Source organism: Arachis ipaensis, chromosome B9, assembly GCF_059453495.1.
Source record: "Arachis ipaensis isolate K30076 ecotype BB chromosome B9, ASM5945349v1, whole genome shotgun sequence".
NCBI classification, from domain to species: domain Eukaryota; kingdom Viridiplantae; phylum Streptophyta; class Magnoliopsida; order Fabales; family Fabaceae; genus Arachis; species Arachis ipaensis.
In genome coordinates this window covers 44704872-44729826 of record NC_142444.1, presented here as the reverse complement: position 1 = coordinate 44729826, position 24955 = coordinate 44704872, and the positions used below count along the sequence as shown (strand labels likewise).

General features: G+C 35.0%; 1 protein-coding gene across 1 annotated transcript; it reads left to right on the top strand.

Annotated features, from left to right (window-relative positions):
• The first annotated feature begins 23531 nt into the window (after window positions 1-23531).
• Window positions 23532-24329, top strand: LOC148544508 (uncharacterized). The gene has a single exon (XM_088498946.1). It carries the CDS (start codon window positions 23532-23534, stop codon window positions 24327-24329), a length of 798 nt encoding a protein of 265 aa, XP_088355072.1.
• Window positions 24330-24955: the final 626 nt, after the last annotated feature.

Below are 24955 nucleotides of genomic sequence, written 5' to 3'. Positions count from 1 at the left end.
CAATCAATATCATCTTCACTATCAACATGGTTTCACCCACAATTCAATATCAACCAATCATTAAGCATATATCAAAACATACATATCTCTCATGCATCATGCCATCAAAACATCAAAATCCATTAATCACATACATCACCACACAATCCATCTCAACCAATCAACAACATCAATGGTTCAAATCCTATCTTAGGGTCTCTAGCCTAAGTTTTCACACCACATTACATTTTAGATACAGGAAACCGAAACCATACCTTGGCCGATTTCCCGCTCAACCCGTAACACCTCCAAATCACTTTTTCACAAGCTCTCAAGGCTTCAACACCTCCAAGAACAGATTTTTAGCACACAAAAGCCCTTTTCCAAGCTTTCCAAAACTTCAATCAAGCTCCAACACACATATATACACTTCCTAAACCACAATGCCACATTCAAACATACTCACTCAATACTCAAACATCATAAACTAATAAATTCTACTGGGATTGAGAGTCTTACCACACCGAAGGATCAAGGAGACAGGATTAAGCCTCTCATTCAAGCTAGTTGGATCCTATAACATCAAAAGCTCACAAATCTCAACATTTTTCACCCAAAATTTTGAATTTAAGGCTGGAATTTCAGACAGGAAATCGTGGCTTACCTCAAAAACAAAGTTATGGATTTTGTAGAGCTCGAGCAGTGAATGCGTGGCCGTAAACAATGCGACAATCGGAACTCCAGATCAAAAGTTATAGTGATTTAAAGATCAAGTAAGGGTTAGAACTTTGGAAGTGTTCTTCCCCTTTTCTTGCAATTTCAACATTTTTGAGGTTTAAAAGAGGAGAGAGAATGCTGAATAAGAGTTTTAGGTTGATCTTGATTGGGCCAAGGGCCTAATATGGGTCCGGTAGGCCCAGTTTGACCCGTTCGGCCCAATTTTGGGCCGTTTTCTTTAAAATTGGTGTCAAAATTCTTGTTTTGATTTTCTCTATCATATTAAGCCATAAAAATCACATTTCTAATTTTCTAGAATAAATTTTAATTTATGGATTAATTAGTCATTAATTAACCGAGTTTTACAGTTCTTTTGAGGAGTTTGGAAGGACTTGTTTAAGTATTCCTCCATACCCTAATTCTGAAGCATCTGTTTCTACGATTAGAGTTGCCTTAGGATCTGATATACTCAAACAAGGAATTTTTTTACTAAATATTTAATTTTTTGAACTATTTTAGACATGTCTTCTGTCCAAAGAAGATGCTGTTTTCTTATCCTTTTATATAAAGGTTCATATAAAGTTCTTATTCCTGGTAGAAATTTGCCTACATAATTAAGACATCCTAAGAATCTTTGTAATTGTTTCTTGTCGATAATTTCATTTGGAAATTTTTCTGCAAATTTAACAGATCTCTTAATCGGAGTAATTGTTCATTGAAAAATTTCATATCCTAGAAACCTTACTTTTGTTATAAATATGTTCATTTTCTTTTCAGATAGGACAAAACCATTTTCTTTTATAATATTAATAAATTTTTCTAGGTGCTGAATATGTTGGCTTATTTCTTTAGAGTATACAAGAACATCGTTTAAGTAGACTATGATAAAATCTACATATGAATAAAAATTATTATTCATAATTTCTTGAAATTCACTTGGTGCATTTTTTTAATCTTTGGGGCATTACATTCCATTCATAATGTCCAAAGGGAAATATAAAAGTTGTTTTATATCGGTCTTCTTCTTTTACTGATATTTGATAGTATCCGGATTTTAAATCAAATTTAGAGAATATAGTAGCCTTACTTAGTCTTTTAATTAAGTCATTTTTATTTGGAAAGGAATATCTTATCCTGTGCAACTCCAAGGAGATTTTGATGGCCTGATTAGTCTTTTATCTAAGTATTCCTGGATTTCTTTTTTATAATATGTCAATAATTATTTGTTCATTTGTATCGGTTTGGCTTTAGTGGGGATATCTTTTTCATTAAAGTCATCTTCATAGGGTAGAGATATTTCATGTAATTTTCTATAATGAAAAGCTTTTGGGTTTAGGCTGCATAAGTCCTTTTTTATCCTATTTTCTATCCATTTTATTAGAGTCTGAATTTTTTAGCTTTCTAATTGTTGTTCTATTTTCTTATATACAATTTCTTGGTTCAGGAAACTAACTTGTTTATTTTTTCTTTCTATTATATTGATTTGTGAAGCAGCCATTTGTTGTAGTAAATTTAGTTCCTCCCTTTTAGGTTTTTGTATAAATTCGAATAAAATAGGTTGGTTTGGTATACAATAGGTGGTTACACCATCTACTTCTACCGTAAAAGGGTATAATAGTAGAGTCAAAGGGTTTCCTAATATAACTTGTTGAGATCTTTTTACTAGGAAAAAGGTAGTTGAAAAGCATACATTTTTCTTATAAATCTTTGCTTTAGAAGTCTTATAGTTTATACTCATTTTATCATTTTCTGCTTTGACAATAGTTTCAGTTATTTTTTCATAGTACTTGGTAGGTATTAATCCTTCTTGGATATAATTTACATCCGCCCCTGAGTCTATCATAACTATAAACTTGAATTTCTCTGTTCCGAATTATGACTATAGGGTATACCATTTCTGGTTAATTAATAATGATAATTCATTAATACAATTAATTGGATTTATAATTTCTTATTCTTCTTCTATTGATTCTAATCTTTCTTTTCCTTTTTGTAATCTTATTATGTTTTCTCCTTCTAATTTTAGTATTTTATAGTCAAGAGATATATTTTGTTGTTTCAATTCAGAAATTTTAGATTTTAATATTTTTATCTCTTCTTGTAAATATTTTAAAGAAGTTTCCTCTTTAGGTGTTCTAAACCTATTATATACTTCCTTAATTTCTACTGGCCTTATTTCTTCTTTAGATTTTTCTTCTTTCCTGATCAGATCATTTAATTGAAATAAGAATTCATCTTTTAAAGGAGAATCTCCTAATTTATCTATTATAGAAATTAAAGTGTTTGTTTTCTCTCTAGTTAAGGTATTGATTGATTTTTGAGTTCTCGTAATTACATTTAAAGATTTTATACAACTATCACAATTACATATTCCTGGTCCTAGACACGAATCTTCCTCTATTTCAGAAGACTCTGAAGAAAATGGTATATCTAATTGTTGTTAAAATTTTTTGAATCATCAGAAGAATATTCTTTTTTCGTTTCGATTTCTGATTCACTGTCAATTAGTATAGCCGCTAAAGCTTTTCTTACTTCTTCGTTACTAATTTTGTTTATTTTTTATTCTGTTTTGCAGTTATTAGCATAATGACCTGGTTTTTTACACTTCCAACAAACTATTTGTTTCTTGTTACTTTTCTTTTTATTATTCCATTTTTGTTTTTTCCTGTAATTTTCTTTTGGCTTATTTCAAGTTGTATAAGGTTTTTTCGATTGATACCTATACCTATTCCCATAAATTATTGTATTTCTTCTCTTAATGACTCTATTTTGATTGCTAGGTGCTTTTTCAGTTGTAATGCCATATTATTGATAAAAGTTTCCTAATTCTCGTTTATTGCTCATATTTTCTTTTCGCATTTTCTCTTGTAATCTAGTGTCAGTGCATATTTCTACTCCGGTTTGTACTATTATATTATGTATTTGGCCAAAAGTTAGGCCTTCATATGGTATTTGAGTACTGAATAAAGATTGTAGTTTTTGTAAAACTTTTTCTGAAAAGAGTTTGTGTAGGGCAGCTATAAATCTTTTTTTCCAAAAAGGGGCTGCTGCATCATCTCTCATCATAACTTTAGAAATAAAAACATCTTTATACTATTGGCAGTCAAACATTGTAGGGCATCGTAAGTTCATTAGTTGGGTTCCTAGTCTATCTTTAAAAATATTTGGGTTTCCTAGAAAGTTTTTTATAATTGTAAAAATTAAGGTTGCTGTGGTGTCTTGTGATTGGTCTTCTGGTTTTATACTACTTAAAATTAATTCTCTTTCTGGTATAGTTAAAAAGTTATCCCACCATTCTTTTAATTGTCCCGTGAACCCTTGTGTGATCATGACTGCTGCTTCTCTATCAGTAGCTCATTTTGCCTTATAAGTAGTTGCTGCCATAGTCATACTACACATTAGATCTAAAATGGCTAATTGACTTAAACCATCTAAATTTCATTCTACTAATTCGGATCCGGTAAAACTATTTTGTACTAGCTGTGTTCTTTCTTCAAGGCTTACGTCATCTGAGGTTGGTCTTGGATAATAATTTCTTAGCTTTGGATAATACTAATTCTTATGTATCATTTTGTTAATTTCTATTATATTAACAGCTGTTTTTTCTATATTTATAGACTTAAGTTTTTCTTTTAACTCATCAATGTTTGCTTCCACATTTGTTCTAAGTTTGATTACATCAGGACTTTGAAACTTATATATAGGTTTTTCTATGGGCTTAAGTTGTTCATGGTTATGTTCAATTCTTTCTAACTAGTTTTTCATAATATCTAGGACTGTGTTGGTGTAGTTAAGTTGTTGATGAACCTTTTTAATGTATCTTTTGTCTACACTTCCTTCTATTCCACTATCTTTATATGGGGTGGCCTCTAGTTCTAAATTGTGTACTAGCTGTAGTTTTATGGTTTCTTTTGGTGGATATTGAAATTCTACGGTTTGTCCTGTACTCGTTTTTCAAGTAGTGGTTGTCTTAGTTAAAGGTAAAAATTCTTTTTTGAAATCATGAAAGTATTTTTTTAACCAGTAAAAGAAATATAAATTGATTTTATTTTTCATTAGGTAATCATAAAATTCTTCTCTTATTTCTATAGTTTCCTTTTTCAGAATATATAGTAAAATACCATTTTCTTAATTCTGTATTATATTCTGCATAAAAATCTTTACTAATCCAATTTTTATCAATCTCAAAAGGTTCTTCTTTTATTATAACTCCTAGGATTTTAGAGGTAGTTGGAGAATAATTATTTTCTGTTCCATACAAAGGAGTTGCTATATGTGGTCTATTGTTATTTATTCCTATAACTCCATCGTTTATGACCGAATTATCTATAGAATGTCTTGGTGAAATTTCTTCTTTATTTTGGTAGTTTGGTATTCTAACTGAATGAGACCTATTCATTCTTAGTCTAATATTTAGACCTTCTCTAATAATGTCTCTAATTTATGTATTTTCTATTTTGTCTTCTTCCACTATATCTTCTAAAATTCATTCTTCAGGGATATTCCCCATTAGTTCTTCATGTTAAAGTTTTTTAGGTGTTTGAACAAAAGACCTTCGTAAATTAGCATGAATAATAATAGTTTTGTCTTTTGATGATTCTCTTCTAGCCCTAAAGTTATAATTTACCCTTGTAATTTTATAATATATTCTATAAATTACTTCAAAAGGATCATATTTTTCATCAATGATGTCTTTAGATGTTTTAATATATAATTTGAGAGCTTCAGAGGTGTATTCATTTTTAAGACTCATGGAAAAATTTGGATAACAATTAAAAAATACTGGGCCATCATGACAATTACTTTCTAATATAGCTATTAGTGAGTCTCTAAATTTTTTAAACCTTGTGTCCCGTAATACCATTAAGATAGGTATGTTAATTCCTAGTCTAAAGTTAGGTTTGACTGCTACTTGGATGAGTCCTATATGAATAAAATTATAACCTTTTTGTTGATGCTCTTTTAGTTTTTCTTCCTCTAGTATGTTTATGATGTGATTATTACTAGTTCCTGGGTAACTGTACTCTAACATATGTATTTCATTATCTTTTTGTTCCCAAAATTCTTGTCTTTTATAAACTTCGTTTTTGCTTATAAGAGGTACAAACCAATTATGAAACTTTTCTTCTAATTTTACTACTTGTAATTCTGAGGATGAACTTAAAACTTCAGTATCATTATTCCTTATTATTATTGAATTATTCTTTCCTTTGTTTAATTCAGCTAAAGATCTCAGAATTCCAGCCATTATCTGTTTAAAGACTTATGCTATGAGACCACCCTAGCTTACCAATGGTTTTATTGCCTTGAAAGAGGACTTATCACTCGGTATGCTCACTGGGCTGACCAACGTATAGACGACTCTCACCGCTACACTTATCTTTAATAGATTATGTAATGGAGTTCTACAAGGTCTTTAGTTGTTTAACAAAGTTCAGAATAATAATAAAGGTATAAGGATACGAATATATTAAAGAAATAAGATATAACAAAGTTTAAAGATTGTAATAAAACCTAGTATAATAACGTAAAAATTTAATTGCAAGTAATAGATTATAAAGGATCTCCTCATCTTGGATTATATAGTTTGTTTCATATGGATAACAATAAAGACAGAGTTTAATTGATCTTCTCATGGTATTTTGTTTATATGGTAGTCTCATGAGAAGAAACCAAAACCAGGCTTTCACTTGGCTCTGATACCAACTAATGATAATATCATATTAATAATAAAAATATTTAAATTAATACGAAATAGAGTACTAAAAAGTATTGTCAATAGGATAATAAAATCTAATAAACCAATAATGAACTAAATATTAATACTCACTTGATGATGGAGTAATATGAACTTGTATTATAATTTAGAGGCTTGAACCAAAATACAAAGGATGAAACTTTTTAATACAAAGATTGCAATGAAAGATTAAAAGTGTTTCAGAGTATGAAAGGATGTGTGTAAAATTGTGAATGATCTACAACCCCTCCCCCTCCCCTTTTATAGTGGGCTATGCCCTTTATTCTTTTACATTTTAACCCCTGATTTTGCTAATCCGTTTGCTATTTCTGTGGGCTGATTCAGAGGCTCTGTCTCCGAATTAATTTCTTCTGTTCTAGTTTTTTGAAAACCGGTAGCTGGTTTTGTTATTTCTGATGTGACTTTGTTGGAATCCTGCTGATGACTTTTGTTCTTTTGTGCATGCGATGCTTTTGTTGCTTTCTGAGATTGTACAGACACTTGTACAAAGTCGAGAGAGAAAGTGTCAAGACAATCTCAAAAAGCAACAAAAGCATCGCATGCAGAAAAGAACAAAAGTCATCAGTAGGATTCCAACAGAGTCACAGCAGAAAAAACAAAACCAGCTACCGGTTTTCAAAAAACTAGAACAGAAGACATTAACTCAGAGACAGAGCCTCTGAATCAGCCCATAGAAAGAGCAAACAGATTAGCAAAACCAGGGGTTAAAATGTAAAAGAATAAAGGGCATAGCCCACTATAAACAGGGAGGGGGAGGGGGTTGTAGATTGTAACAACCTAGTATTCAAATCCTTATACTCGAGTCATAAGTCAATGATATTACGGTGGTACGACCCTCAAGGTGGATTTTTATTACATAATTATAAGTAAAATAGAAAGGGGTATTAATCGAGAAGCTTGAAAAGAGTAAAAATAAAATCGCAAAGTCATATCATTCACGCATCGACAACTAAAAGATAAAGCGTGAAGTCGAAAGCATTATACAGATAAAGGCATCTAGGAGAATAAGAGAAGGACAGTGTAAATATATATATATATATATATATATATATATATATATATATATATATATATATATATATATATATATATATATATAAATAGCCACTAGTCGCGGCCCGCGAAGTTTAGGCCGGCTAGGGTACAGTATGAAAGTAGTTGACAACAATATCTCTTAATCTCTCCCAAAAGAAACATAAGAGCCTCTATAGGCAAGTTCAAAAGAGTCCAATACATAATATAAGCTTTTCCAAATAAAGGTGGAGAGATTCTAAGCAAAATATAAAGTAGAGAATATAAAGATCTTCGCCACCTCTCATATGAACCACAACTCACTTTTGAGCACCTGGACCTGCATCTGAAAAACAAGAGATATATACGGAATGAGAACCCCCAACCCATGGGTTCCCAGTACGGTAAAAGTGCCAAATAAATACAATGCATTGTAATAAAAATTCACTAAGCATCCTAGACTTCCATTCACCAAATATTCATCCTATGTTCTCGCTAATCCATAAATAGGCAACTGTCATAAGGGAAATGCTAAATTTAATTCATATTCTTCATGCTTCCCAACTTTCTAACTCTCTGACAAATCAGAATCGGAATCATAAGCCAAACCATCACCAGTTACTTTATCTCAGCAATTCTATATCAATACTTCATATTCTCACCTGGAGCAAGTGAAATCACTTCAATGCGTCTATCCAGAGAACTCAAATTATCTCAATATCAACCTGGAGCAGTGAAATCACTTCACTCATCTACCCAGGGAACTCATATGATCTCATTCAATAATCATCATTTTAAATTAATCATATCATTATTCCATTTCAACAAGAACAGCCCTCAGCGTCAACCGATACCAGCATAAGGGACCTCTCAGTTGTACAAACACAATCAATACAGAAAAGTAATATACAATAAAGGTACAACTAGAACAGATAGCATATAGTCATGTAACATTGCATATATGATATAGCAATCCAAATAAATAGGCAAACCCAAACAATTCAAACATATACAAATGATGTATGCCTGCCCTATGGCTGATGATATCATCTGTTGGTTATATAGCCAACCCGACACGTCCTGGTAGCTAACCACGGAAAGAAACATCCATCGCGGAGCAAGTAGGTTTGAGCTACAACCCCCTTGCTACTACTCGCTCAATCCAGAACCAGTGGAATAACCACTACTGCGGCTAATAACCAGGCGAGTGTTTAAAAGCTCAACCTGAAGTGAGTGGAATAACCACTACTGCTGCTACTACCTAGGCGTCACAATCTCTGACCTGGAGCAAGCGGGATGAACCACCATCCTTGCTACTGCCCAAGTATCTCAAGCATTGACCCGGAGTAAGTGGGACGAACCACATTTCTTGCTACTGCCTAGGTATCTCAACATATATTCATTCAATTTAAAATCAATCATCATTGTTATCAAATCTCAAACATTAACCTGGAGCAAGCGGAAAGAACCACAACCCTTGCTACTACCCAAGTATCTCAAGCATTGACCCGGACTTAAATGAAACTTAAAACGTACCTCTTGTAGACAATATAATTGAACTTCTTCTAGAGAGTCTCTACCAATCCTTAGCTTCAAGCCTCACCAAAGCTCCTCAAGCAATATCAATCTTCCAATTGTGCACAAAAATCACCCAATACTCTAACATAATCAATTTTCACACTTATAATCAACCTAGGGTTCATAAAATTGATAAATCACAAGGGTTAGAGGGTTCCTTATCTTAACCTCTGAAATTGGTTGATGGAACTCACCAATAGCTAATACTAGAGCAATCCTAAACAACAAAAATTACAAGATTTCCTCAAAACACAAATTAAATTCGAATTTAAAGAGAAAAACGAAAATTGGGTAGAGGATAGTGAAATACTCACTATAAAACTTAGATAGAATTGTAGAGGATGAGAAGAGCGATGCGTGGCCTAAAACGGCTCGTCAATCAGAGTTCCGAAGAGAAAGTTATGGTGATTTGAAGGTGAAGCTAGAATTAGGTTTTCTCATCTCTTCTCTCTTCTCTCAATTTCGGCCCGCACTCACAAATGGAGGAGTATGGTGGCTGAAAGTGTGCCTAATGATGTTATATATATGTGGGCTTGGGTCCACTTAGGCCCGGTTTACTTATTTTAGTCCGTTAGCCTAATTTTGGGCCAAAACCTTTAAGATTAGAATTTTAAATCGTATTTTAAATATTTCTATCTTCCCAAATTATAAATTCTTATTTCTTAAAATTATTCACTTCTAATTAATTTTCTCAGCCACAGTACCGGACAGATCATAGTCGGTACTGCCGGTCAAATTTCCAGTGCGCATTTTTCCGCAGAAAATTATGTTTTCTAACTCAGAAAAATTCACTGAATCCAAATATCATATTTAAATTATTAAATTCCGATTGCTAAATTTTCTAACCATATTTGCTCTTATTTAATTTATTATTTAATTAATTATAGTTTGACTGGGTTTTCTACCCCCCTAATAGAAATTTTCGCCCTCAAAAATTCCATCGCCACCACAAGTACGTAGTCTGCATTTATATCCAACGTATAGTAGTCCCAAGGTTTTTTTACTCTGCACGCTTCCGTTTCCGCGCTCTGATTCCTCTATCTCCGAGGGTCTCGATCATTCGTCCAACGCCGGCCAACAGCTTCGTTCATTACTTTCATCATCTCATCAACTCACATCTTATTAAATCTCAAATCATGTCATCAATAATATCACTGTCATCATTAATCATAGTCATCATCCCACATCACTATAATCAACCAAAAATCATCACCATACCTTAATCATACTCCATCACTATACGCTTTCTTTGTCAAGCCAATTACCACTAATCACAGCTCAACTCCAAGCATAACCTCCAGGCTTACTTTATTATTCCCAAACCCTCTAATTTATATATAAATTGCTGTTTTAAAGCCTTTGACTAATTAATCAAAACTCTCTTCATTTTTAGAAATTAAATGAGTTTGAAATAACAAGTTAACAAAATCATAAGAATCCAATCTTCTTTAATAATTTATAAAAGCATTCGAAACACATCTCTTTTGTTAAAGTTACTCAAATCAAAAATCATTTTCAAAACCATAACCAACACTCTTTCAAATTCTTGGGAAATTTCGACAGCACTTCCCCTAAAAAAAACTGGAGTTTACCACCCGTCACAGGTCCCCTCCTTTCAACCTCAACTCAATCAAAACCAACATTTCAAATTGTAATACCCTACCACACAGAGTCTTATACTTAAGTCATTAGACAGAGGTGGCGAGGTATTACGACCTCTAAAAATAAAATTTAGTACGTATAGTAGTGTGAAAAGATTTGTAACTAGGAGCCTTCGAAGAAAAAGGGGGTAAATCAAAACTGTTAAATCAAAACGCGCAACACTTCGATCGATAATGTAAACGAAACAGATAAAGAGTAAGCTGACGCTAGGAGATATACAAAAGAGTGCCAAAATACATATATCAAGACTTGGGACTTGGCCTGCGAAGATAACCGGCTCGAGCATATAAGTAAATATATACATATATATATGAGGTAATCTCGAAAGAACCCAAAAGGCAAAATACAAAAGCTATTTCTCCAAAATAACCTCTAAGAGGAGTTAATACAAAATACGTATACAGTGGAGAATATAAGTATCTAAATAAGTATATAATAATCAAAATAAAATCCCAATATACAAGGATCTCCGCCAAAAGGAAGTCTCCAGCATGCCTCAGCGAGGAGCCTCACGTCCTGCATCTGAAAACCACAAAATCCGCATAGGTGAGAACCGGAGGTTCTCAGCATGGTAACAATGCCCAAATATCTAACATGTAATGTCCTGGAAAAGCCGAAGGCAATCCTAGATCTTCCAGATCATAATCAAAGCGTATAAACAATGCTAAACCATGAGAAATGTAAATAGGCGACTAACTTAAGGATCTTCAGACTAGCTACATATCCCCTTTCCAAATCATGTAAACCTCCCAACCACCAACAGTAATTGAAATGCAAGCACAATTACATCAAACAAAGAGATGCACAAGTGGGAAGCAAAATAAGACAATTAGGCAATTAGCAAGTAGTGATGCACTCAATTAGGCAATCCAGACAATTCACATATAATGCATATGATGCATGCCTGCCCTAGCGGCTGATGAGTCTCATCTGTCTATTATAAAGCCAACCCGACAAGTCTTGGTAGCTAACCATTGGATCGTTTCTCTGTCGTGCATCCCCAACTCGAGTTATTCTCATTTACGGGGGTGAGCTCATCCGGAACTTTCACAGTGTCCGGCCACACTTACGACATAGGGTTAGCAGAGTATCAAGTCTCCACCTGGAGCACGTGGTGACTAGCCACTGCTTTCACCCAGGGAAACTCGTATCTCAGATAGGTGGAGTGCAACAAATCACAGTAATCACAATTCAGCATAAATGTATATAAATCACAGCCATATATTAACATTCATCTCAGCCATCCGGCTTACAAATTATAATCTGTAATCAGCCATAATCATCATTTCACATAGCCATTCAGCTCACACCATGCCCGGACATTCGACTCACATCATACACAGCACTCCACCATCCTCCTCAACAACTCATATAATCATCATTCATCATAGTCATCATAACATCCCCTTTCTTCCTCCACAAGTTACCCTCTTCCCTAGCTTACTCTCATTCACTAGGCATTTTACATCACTTTAAGATTTAGGGGATGAAATTGGGAGTTTATAAGTGTGAAATAACATCTCAAAAGGTTACAAGCTTGTTGGGAATGCGAAAGACTTAAAAAAATAGCTTTAGAAAAGAACTGGGTCGCGTGCGTATGCACAGGGGTGTGCATGCGCACGCCCAGAAGCATTTTTAAACGTGTGCATACGCACAGGCCTGTACGTACGCACAGAAAGCAAAATCTCTAGGCGCACAAGGTGTGCCAGTGCCCCCAACAGCAAGCCATTCCCCACGTGTGCGTACGCACAAGGCTGGGCGCACGCACAGCTCGAAATCCTTCATTGGTTTAGTGTGCGAACAGGGCGTGCTAGCACTCCCTGCAGCAACCCCATTCCCGCGTGTGCGTACGCACAGGGCTGTGCATGCGCACAGGTCCAAATTTCCGCGGGGTGTGCGTGCGCACAGGGCTGTGCGTGCGCACACAAACCAGAAATCACAAATTCTGCAGAATTTGTAGAATTCAGATTTTTGGCCCAAACTTCCAACGATCATATCTCTTTCCACAAAATTCAAAATTCAACCAAATTTAAACCATTTTAAAGAATATGAAATTATATTTCTTTTGATATAAAAATCATCAAATTCCAAAAATAGTAACTCAAGATATGATCCGTTTAAGTTCATCCCATTTTTACCAAAACTCATAAACTCCCCATTTCAAAACCTACACTTACCAAATCTAAACAAAATCAATCCAAAACTCAACCATTCCAACATTAACCATTTCCAAACCTCATTCAATCATCAACCCATCAATCACACCATATTAACTAATATCTCAAGTTAACAAATCTCACATCATAATCACCATTTCACATCTCAATTTCCAAAACAAACAATCAATTTTATCAATCACCATATATTTTCACATGTCAATATCATACTCCAAAAACATGCTCATCAACAAGAGCTTCAACCTTTTCATCAAATAAACATATCAATCCATGTATCCATCTCAATCCAATTCATTCATCAAATACCTCATTATTTACAAACCCTATCCTAGGGCCACTAGTCTACATTTTCACACCACATTATATTTTAGATACAGGAAAATGAAATCATACCTTGGCTGATTCCCGCTCAACCCAGAACACTCTTTAATTCAACCTCTAAGGTCTCCAAAACCTCACCAACAGATTTCTAAGCACAAAATCTCCTTTCCAAGCTCTTCAAAATCACCAACCAAGCTCCAAAACACACATATATAATGCCTAAGCCACAATATCACATCAAAACACAATAACTCAATACCCAATACCTCAAATTCAACACTTTCACTAGGGTTTGAGATCTCTTACCTTACCCAAGCGTCAAGGGAGCAAGAACAAGCCTTTCCTTCAAGTTAATTTGATCCTATAACACAAAGGAGCTTTAAAATCTCAACATTTTTGCCCATAAAACTCGAGACTAAGGGCTGGAATTCGAAGAAGAAAACGTGCCTTCCTCAAGATTGATTGCATGGGTTTTGTAGAGCTCGACGCCGCGGTCGCGTGGTCATAAATAGTGCGTCAATCGGAGCTCCGGATCAAAAGTTATGATCAATTGAATGTGGAACAAGGGTTTTGGAAGCTTAGGCCGGCTAAGGTACAGTATGAAAGTAGTTGACAACAGTATCTCCTAACCTCTCCCAAAAGAAACATAAGAGCCTCTATAAGCAAGTTCAAAAGAGTCAAATACATAATAAAAGCTTTTCCAAATAAAGGTGGAGAGATTCTAAGCAAAATATAAAGTAGAGAATATAAAGATCTTCGCCACCTCTCATATGAACCACAGCTCAGTTCTGAGCACCTGGACTTGCATCTGAAAAACAAGAGATATATACAGAATGAGAACCCTCGACCTATGGGTTTCCAGTACGGTAAAAGTGCCAAATAAATACAATGCATTGTAATAAAAACTCACTAAGCATCCTAGACTTCTTTTCACCAAATATCCATCCTATGCTCTCGCTAATCCATAAAGAGGCAACTGTCATAAGGGGAATGCTAATTTTTATTCGTATTCCTCATGCTTTTCAACTTTCTAACTCTCCGATAAATCAGAATCAGAATCATAAGCCAAACCATCACCAGTTACTTTGTCTCAGCAATTCTATATCAATACTTCATATTCTCACTTGGAGCAAGTGAAATCACTTCACTACGTCTACCCAGGGAACTCAAATTATCTCAATATCAACTTGGAGCAGTGAAATCACTTCACTGCATCTACCCAGGGAACTCATATGATCTCATTCAATAATCATCATTTTAAATTAATCATATCATTATTCCATTTCAACAAGAACAGCCCTCAGCGTCAACCGACACTAGCATGAGGGACCTTTCAGTTGTACAAACACAATCAATACAGACAAATAATATACAATTAAGGTACAAGTAGAACAGATAGCATATAGTCAGGTAACATAGCATATATGATATAGGAATCCAAACAATAGGCAAACCCAAATAATTCAAACATATACAAATGATGTATGCCTGCCCTATGGCTGATGATATCATCTGTCGGTTATATAGCCAACCCGATACGTCCTGGTAGCTAACCATGGAAAGAAACACCCATTGCGGAGTAAGTAGGTTTGAGCTACAAACCCCTTGCTACTACTCACTCAACCCAGAGCCAGTGGAATAGCCACTACTGCGGCTACTATCCAAGCGGGTGTTTAAAAGCTCAACCTGGAGCGAGTGGAATAACCACTACTGCCACTACTACCCAGGCATCATAATCTTTGACCTGGAGCAAGCAGGACGAACCACCATCCTTGCTACTACCCAGGTATCTCAAGCATTGACCCGGAGCAAGTGGGACGAACCACAATCCTTGCTACTGCCCAGGTATCTCAACATATATTCATTCAATTTAAAATCAATCATCAATGTTATCAAATCTCAAACATTAACCTAGAGCAAGCGGAACGAACCACAACCCTTGATATTACCTACGTATCTCAAGCATTGACCCGGAGCAAGCGGGACGAACCACAATCCTTGCTACTACCCAGGTATCACAGACATACATTCATTTAAAACTCCATAATTAAACTCATTTATCATAATTCTCCTTCCCCATCTCATACCCGGAGCAAATGGACAACGCCACTGCCTACTACCCGAGGTCACATGTCACATTCAACATTTTCCATCATTATTCATTTACCACATTCATTCATTAATCATATATGCATCTCCGGCATACTCGCCACATGTTCAAGCCTCCTCCATCAGTCATAATCATTTAATCATTAATCATATACATATACATACTCAGCCATAATTTAATGCTTGTCACATCTATCCGGCTCATACTATACACAGCACTTTCACCATCATCCTCAGTAACTCATACAGCCATCATTACTCATCAATCATCATTGATTCTCACTTTATTTCATCCACAAGTTACCACATGTCCTAACTTCTTTTCATTATTAGGCATACTATAAAGATTTAGGACATAGAGGATGAAAATGGGGGCTTAGAAGTCTGAAATTCAGCTTTAAAAACTCAAAAATAAACTTTTGCTGAAAGCAGGGTCACGCGTGCGCGTCACCCATGCGCACGCGTGAAAGTCAGAAAAATAAAGCGACGCGTGCACGTCACCCATGCACACGCGTGGATGGCAGAAAAGTAAGGTGACACATGCGCATCAGCCACGCGTACGCGTGGGTGCGTTTTGTGCTTCTCGCACAAAACCAGCACAATTCCAGCGCAACTCTCTGGATTTTCTACTGGGTATTTGCATCAGTGCATCGATGCGTACGTGTCGGCCAGGCGCACGCATGGGTGAGTAAAAATCGAGACTGATACGTGTGCGTCGGCCACGCGTGCGTGTGGAAGCACGATATTCCAAAATTTTTACTAAGTTAAAAAGTTGCAGAATTACATTTTCAAACCTCAAACTTCCAACACACATAACTTCTTCTACAAAATTTCTTTTTTAACCATGTTTGAACCGTTAGAAAGATCGTTGAATAAACTTTTATAATAATCCAATTTTGAATAATTCCAAACTTTGTGGACCGAGTTACGGACTGCCAAAGTTTGTCAAAAATCAGTTTTTACCCAAAATAGAAATCACCAATTTTTCCAATGTTCACAAGCCAAATTCATTTCTACTCATCCAAATGACCACAACCCAACCACATTCACATAATTACACTCAACCAAACTAAACCTACCTCATCTACACAATTTCACCCAAAACTATCAAATTTCACACCTCAATTCCTCAAACTTATTATTCAATAACCAAACAAATTATTTACACATTCAATATCTAAAATCCATCCAATCTCTTATATCATCACACAATACACACATCAACTTACCTTTCTTACTTCTTCCGGCCTCCGGCCCAAAATTCACGGCATCCTTCCCAAATTCACAATTTAAATGCATATTCCATAAACCAATATTCATTATCCAATTCATCGAATTCTCAACACACCAAACATACAAATTCACACAACTCTCTACCCAATCCTTGATTCACATTACATATCAACTATGCATATTAGTACCAACCATTTGCACAATCCAAACTTATCCTAGGGGCATCCAGCCTAGGGGCATCTAGCGTACGCACAACTTAGTGCACGTGACTCACTTAATGCAAATCGTTGGGGCAATTTCTGGACCTCCAAAGCCCAGTTTTGGGACTTTCTGAAGCTGATTGAGTGCTATATCAAAGGGCCATAATTCCATGTGAAGGGGGAGCAATTAGGTATAGCTTAGCATCATGTAGGTCATTTTCTAGAGAGAGAAGCTCCCCCTTCTCTCTAGAAATTAGGGTTTTTAGCTTAGTTTCTTTGTAATTTCTCTTTTTAATTTCTGTTTTCACCTAGTTTCTTCTACCCTTGTTTGTTCTATTGTCTTAATTTCCTTAGTTTATCTTGTTAATTTCTCATTTTGGTTACTTTTTATGTTTATGAGCACTCTTGTTATTTTTATTTCCATTTAATGTAATTTGTGTTTTATGTTTCTTTATTTCTTAATTAAGTTGTTATTCTTACTTTCCTTGCTTGGTAGTTGTAGTATTTATTATTTTTTGTTATTTTATCGTACTTTCTTTTTATGCTTTTCAAGTGTTTGATAAAATTCTTGGTTGGATTTTTGCCTAGTTTTTCACACTCTTGATTGGGAATTTGGGTGATTGGGTGAACTTGAGTGGTGGATGTCCATTTCACATTGTGTGAGGATTGTTAGTTGATTTGGTTTCCACTAACTCTAAGCCTTCCATTAATAGAGTTGGCTAGGACTTGTGAATTGAGATTAACTATGCCCTTTTGACTAATTCTCGATGTTAAGATTGACTAATTGGGATTAATTCCACACAATTACCATGTTTGTGGTCCATAACTAGGATAGAAATCCTTAATTCCCCAATTCTTGCCAAGAGCTCTTTTTGCCAATTAATTTCCATTTTTGTTACTTTAATTGCATTTCATTTAATTCCTTGTATGCATCTTTCATTTTATGCAATTTACATTTCTCACTTATTTCAACCAAACCCCCCCCCCCAAATCTCCCATAGCCAATAATAGAGAATTTCATTGTAACTCCTAGGAAAGACGACCCGAAATTTAAAACTCCCGGTTTATTTTGTATTGATTGTGACATCCTTTGAATTTAAAATTTGATGGTGGGAGTTGATTGCCGGTTTGGTCTATACTTGTAACGGAAGTTATCTTTAGTGAAAAAATCAAAACCGATGCAAATTCCCATCCTATCACTCACCACGATATCTCTGCTCGTTTTCAACAAGTATATAATCATCTCAGCTCGTTCTCAATGCCAAACAATACTTCTACTTATCCCCTTTTCTTTTCGTTCTTTCTTTTGTTTCTTTTATTCCTACTGTCTGCTCTCCTGTGGCAGAAGTTCTTTAAATTCTTTTAATCTTTTCTCTCTGCTCTTCTTTGTTAGAGGTTTCTTTAATATTTTTCTTTCCTTATCTTTTCTTTCTTCTTCTTTTCTTTCCTGTCATTCCATAATATAAACTATTTTCGCATTATTCCCTCGCCTCTTCCTAGATGTCTTTTGGAAAATAATTATAAGGTTCTTTAATTAAGTCTGCATTTTCTAAAATTTTTAAGATCACTTTATTTGCTCTTCTCTGATTTATAATAATATTAATAATATATTTACTAGATAATATTTTTAATAAAATAATAACAATAATATAAATAAGATATTTTAAATAGTAAATAAGTAATATATATATATATATATATATATATATATATATTACTTATTTACTATTTAAAATATCTTATTTATATTATCTTTTTCTAAAAACTTAGTTTATAAAACCTTACTTTTAAACTTTTTATCAATTACTTTATAAATCACGAACCTTTTAATATTCTATTTTTAACCTCAATATTTTATAAAATTATATTTGAACCCTCTCTTATTTTTATATTTATAAAAATAACCTGAACTTTTATAAAATACCCATTTTACCCCTGAACTTTACTTATTACCCAAAATACTCGAAAAACATATATAATTACAAAACTAACTTCAATTTTTATTAAATTACTATTCCATTCTCAAATATAAATCTTAATTTTCCGATTATAACTTTATCAAAGAACTGAATCTCATTTTGAAAATTTTTCAAATTTTCAGCTTGAATTTAAGTCTGTTATTTAAGCTTTATTATTACCGATTTTTTCTCAGTTTTTAATTTAATCTTTCAACTACCAAATCTCATCAATTTCCTCAAAATTATCATATCACAACAGTCCTAAAATCATTAAAACAAACACAAGTGAGCTATTCTTCATAGGCAAATTAACAAATCACAAGCAACAACAATAATTCAACATAAACTCATTCAAACTCAAACAATAATCAACCAAATCAACATTCACTTATTAAATTCACATTTAATTATTATAAAGTTACCAAACCCTACCTCCGTACGAAATTAAAACCACGAAACCTCCGGAAAAACCTTCTGACCAAGCTACCGAAAAAAAAAACGTTCAAAATCGTGTGTGCCTTCTAGAACTCCAATTGACCGAACTCAAGGGGTAGGAGAGCTACATCACTGTCGACTTCCACCGATCAAAAGTGACACCAATATATAGAAGAAGAGTATACAAACACTTTTATTAGATTAAATTTTTTATTGGAATTACGAATATCAGAAAATTAAAGCCGTAAATTCGGTGGGGGGTTACGGTTCTCTCCATGCAAGCTTGGTCTCTCTCTTACTTATCGTATGAAAGGAAAAGAAAGTGAAGCGAATTGAAGGATGATTACATGACTATATATACTTAATGAATGAAACTAATGATGTGTCATGATTGTATATATGCATTTATGCATAAAAGCCTCGTTCTCAAATCCATTTTTCTTGTTTCCTTTAATGTTTTTAGTTAGTTAAATAGAACAAGTATTAATATAATAATAATAATAATAATAATAATAATAATAATAATAATAATAATTAATTATTATTATTATTATTATTATTATTATTATTATTATTATTATTATTATAAAAATTATAACACCCTACCACACAGAACTTTACATTTAGGAGGTGGCGAGGCGCTACGACCTCTAAAATAAAATACATACATATAATAGCAGAAATAATAAAATAAACTAGGAGCCTTGAAAAACATGTAAAACAAAATCGTAAAATAAAAAGCGCAACGCTCAGAAAACGAGATTACTTGCGTGCTAAGAAACCTAGAGATTATAGGTGTAACTAAGTAGAAAATGGGAATGGAGGGTCAAAAGTACAGAATAACAAGCTCCTAACTCAGCCTGTGAAGTTAAGGCTGGCCGGAGAATAATTACATATATATACATATCCCGAAAACCCAAAATACATAACTGAAAACTTAACTCTCCTCAACCCTCTAGGAGGGACAAAATAAACAAGTTTCTTGGAGAGAAATCTAAGTACATTTATATAAAGTTGTACATCAAAATAAACCCAAAGACTACTCCGCTTCAGAAGTTCAGACGCCTAGTGAGAAGTCTCTCGACCTGTATCTGAAAACAACAACACAGTATAGGGTGAGAATCGGAGGTTCTCAGCGTGGTAAAGGTGCCACGCATATAATATATAAGGTCCTGGGAATGCCAGAGGCAATCCTAGAACACCGATACTCAGATTAAAAGCCTTAAAGTATTAAATAGAAACCATAAAGGGGGTGGCTTTCTAGAGATATCCAAGCCTAACATAACTTAACCTTAATCCTATTTCCTTCCGCCTTTCCTTCGAACCTCCATCTCCAATGGTATACCACACACAGTTAAATAGATAAAATCAAACACAAGAATAGTACAAGTACTACAGATAACAATTATGCAATTAGCATAGCAAATACATTTAGGCATACTTAGTTAATACACAAGCAAGTAATTTAGGTAATATGCATATGGTGCATGCCTGTCTTATGGCTGATGAGTCTCATCTGTCGGTTATTAAGCCAACCCAACAAGTCTAGTTTGCTAAACCTTTGGATTGTCCCCCGATGCGCATCCCCAAGAGTCTATGCATAGCTTTTTCTCATATTATAAATTGCTCAATAAGGGTCAACCTTCCCGGGAATTTAGAGTGCCCGGTCACATCTTACGTCGCAGGGTCAACAGAGTATCGGGTCTCAATCTGGAACACGTGGTGGCAAGCCATCGTACTTTACCCAGAGAAACCCGTATCTCAGATAATTTAAACGTGTAAGCCTCATACATTTCATAGTAATTATAGAAATCAATCATTCAAGCCTTAGCATCTTCAATCATTAATGCATGCATCTTATTTTTACATGATTTCATCATTTTCAACCTTTACTTCACCCTCAAATTACCTTAATTTACTAACTCCACCTCATTACTAAGCTTCCTAACCAAGTTTAGAACTAACAATAGGAAAATAGAGGATATAAGTTTGAAATTCAGTTTAAAAACTCAAAATCTAGTTTTTGCAGAAAACAGGGCCACGCGTACGTATTTAGGCCAAGACGCGTGCGTACACATCTATCCGCATACGCATGTACGCTGGACAGAATTGAACGCATGCGTATGGCTCCTATATGCGTACGCGAAACATCCTTTTTTTAGGTGCTATGCGTACGCATGAATATGTATGCATACGCATAGGTTCCAAACTGAATGTAATCAATGCGTATGCTTTCATACGCATGCATAGGTTTTTGGTTAAAATTTTGGTTAAGTCAAAAAGCTGCAGAATTTACATTTTGAACATCAAACTTCCGATGCACATAACTTCTTCATTTTAAATCATTTTCGATCCGTTCTTTGAACGGTGTAAACTTCACGGGACTAATTTTCATACAAAATAAGTTTGAAATCATTTGAAGGTCCTAAATCCAAATTATGGGTCACCGAAGTTCAGCCAAAAAACCAAATTTCACAAAACGCTTCAAAACCTCATTTTCTTTGCAAAGCTCTTTCCAATCCAGTCCATCATACCTATAATCAGCAATGTAACTTACCCTTAACAAAATCACAACAATCTTTGCAATCCTACCATTTGTCAACTCAATAACAATCTCACTTCAACCTAAATTTCATAAGTTTATCAACAAATATCAACATACCAACCTATATATACATATTGCCATGATCACAAGTTCTCCAAACATCATCATATCATCATCCATCATTCCAATATCAACAAAACCAAGTAAACACCATACATATTCAAATCATATCATTCTCACTAAACATTCCATACACATAATCATTCCAGCTTATCCTATAGTTCTCTAACCTAAGTTTTCACATGACATTATATATAATACACGTGGAACCTAAACCATACCTTGGCCGATTTCAACATAACCAAGGAAATCCACAAGGAAAAAGGGAAAATGCTTCAATCACCAAGATTCAACTCTAACTCCACCAAACTCTCAAATTAAGCTTCCAATGATTCCAAGGTCTCCATATCATGCATTCATACACCTAACACATATATATACATACATATACCCAACAATTCAATAACCAACATAATCCAAACAAGAAATAACTAGATTTTAGGACTCTCACAATGCCCACGGACTAAACGAACTAAATTCGTCAAGCTCCACAAGCTAAATTGAACCTAGAGCGCCAAATCAAGCAAAATTTCAACATGGGTTCTCTTTAATTTCGAAAATTGAGGGATAGAGAGGTTGGGGTGATATTGAAGCTTAGCTATGAAATTGATCTGATAGAATCGTAGAGCTCAACGCGGTGGACGCGTGGCTGCAAACGGTGCGGCGATTGGAGTTCGGATGAAGGAGTTATGGTGGATTAAGGTGGTGGTGAGGGTTTGGTACCCTTCTTCTCCCTTGGCTATTCAGCGTTGGTTTCTACTGAAATGGGGAAGAAGATGAGCTTCTGCCCATTTAAGTGATGGGTCCGGTTGGGCCCACGGGCCCAGTTCAACCGGTTGGGCCCACGGGCCCAGTTCAACCGGTTCGGCCCGTTCGGCCTAATCTTGGGCCAAATTCTTCGAAATTAGTGTCAAAATTCTCGTTTTAAGGAGCTCTATCCTAGTTTAACATGGGATTTACATTTCTAATTTTCCTTATTAAAATTTAATTTATTGACTATTTATTTACTAATTTTAGCGGGATTTACAAAAATCAATTTAAATTTTATCTACTAAAATAGTTTTTAATAAATAATTCAAACTAATAGAATAAGTCATAATTAAATTAAACTTTAATAATCATAAAATTCTATTTAATTATTTTTGTCAACAAAAATAATTTTCTTAAAAAACAAAATCTCATTATAATATAATAACATATAAATAACTAATTATTAAATTTTCAAAAATTTGGGGTGTTATACATTACAAGCATTTATCCATTTGCATTAATCTACTAAACTTATCAGCAGTCTGGAGGTGGTACAGGGTTGGGACCGGAGGAGGGGGAACTTGTGATGGAGAGTGAGGAACGGGAGAAAGGCAGGGAACAAGAGGAACAACATGCTATTTGTACACAATTAGGAATAGAGAAGGGAGCTGCCATGGATGGTGGCACTGATATGCACCATGAAAACCAAAGACCAAGTTGGGAAGAGGAGATGGCTGAGAATAAGGAGGCATAGAAACTAGCTGTAGAGTCAGGTGTTCAATGCAGTGATGAGGATGATATTATGGTCATTTTACAGGAGCAGAATGAAGCAATTGCTCTGAAGCGAAGACAAGCGAAGCATAAAGAAAAAGTTCGACGAAGCAGGCCAAAAAATTGAAAGCAGGTGTGTAATAACTCTGTGATATGATTTCAAGTTTCTGGAATATTAGGGGGTTGGGAGGTAATGGAAAAGTTAATATGCTTAAGAATTTTATCAGTAAGGCTAGATTGGGTATGCTAGGTTTGATAGAAACAAAGAAAGAGCTTGTGACTAAATTTGATGTAGCTCGTATCTGGGGAAATAGCAGTGCTTGTTGGGAGTTTGTGGGTTCCATTGGAGCCTCTGGAGGGTTATTGTTAATATGGGATGAGACGGTCTTTAAATTGAATAATTGTTATAAAGGTAATAGATGGATCTGTGTAGACGGGGTTGTGGTAAAAGATAACTTTCACTGTGCTATATGTCTGGTGTATGATCCACATGAGAGGGCTGAGAAGGCCTCTGTTTGGGAAGAATTGAGCTATATTGCAGGGCTGTGGCAGGTTCCGTTCTGCTGCTTAGGGGATTTTAATGAAATTCTGCATCCCGAAGAAAGAAAAGGTGCGATTAGCATGTCAGCGTCTGTGGAAGATTTTAAAGTGTGGATAAATGATATGGAATTGATTGATTTGGCACTGAATGATCGTAAGTATACATGGTTTAGAGGGCAGTCGTGCAGCCGTATTGATAGGTGCCTAGTGTCTCTGGGGTGGCTTGATGAGTATCCGGGATTGCATCTGCGGGGAGGTCTAAGAGGTTTATCGAATCACTGCCCTTTGATTATAGAAGACAGCAGAAGACTTGATGGTCCGAGACCTTTTCGTAGCTTAGACTCCTGCTTCACACATGAAGGCTTCTTAAGAATGGTAAAGGAAGAATGGAGGGATTTGGGTGCTATACACTTCTTAAAGAAGATGAAAGCGCTATCAACACCTCTGCACAGATGGCATAAGTAGCATTTTGGGAATATACCTGAGAAGATTAAGAGGTTTGAGGAAGAAATACAGAAGGTCGGCGATATGGTCAGTAGTGGTCGGTATGATAGTACAACGGAGGCAAGGAGGAAGGTGCTAGTGAGGTGCTGTGAAAAGTGGTATAAGAGACAGGATCTGCACTGGAAGCAAATGTCTAGATCACAGCATGCTACTGAGATGGATAGAAACACAAGGTATTTCCATAATATAGCTTCGGCGAGAAGAAGAAATAACAGGATTAAGTCGTTGATTATCCAAGGGAGATTAGTGAGGAATCAACCAAGAATTAAGGCTGCGGTTCGGAACTTCTATAAACGGCTGTACCACCAGGAACATTCTCCAAGGGTGAGCTTTAGGGACGGACTAGTCAATCGACTAGATAGAGAGGAATTTGAAGCCCTAGAGGTATTACCGTCTGTGGAAGAAGTGAAGAAGGCAGTTTGGGATTGTGAATCTTCTAAGGCTCCAGGGAGTGACGGGTATAACATGAATTTTATAAAAAAAGTTTTGGAATGAAATTGGGGCAGAGTTCACTACAGTAGTTATGTGCTTTTTCGAGACAGCAATATTATCAGAGGATTCCAATATTACATGGGTAGCGTTAGCAC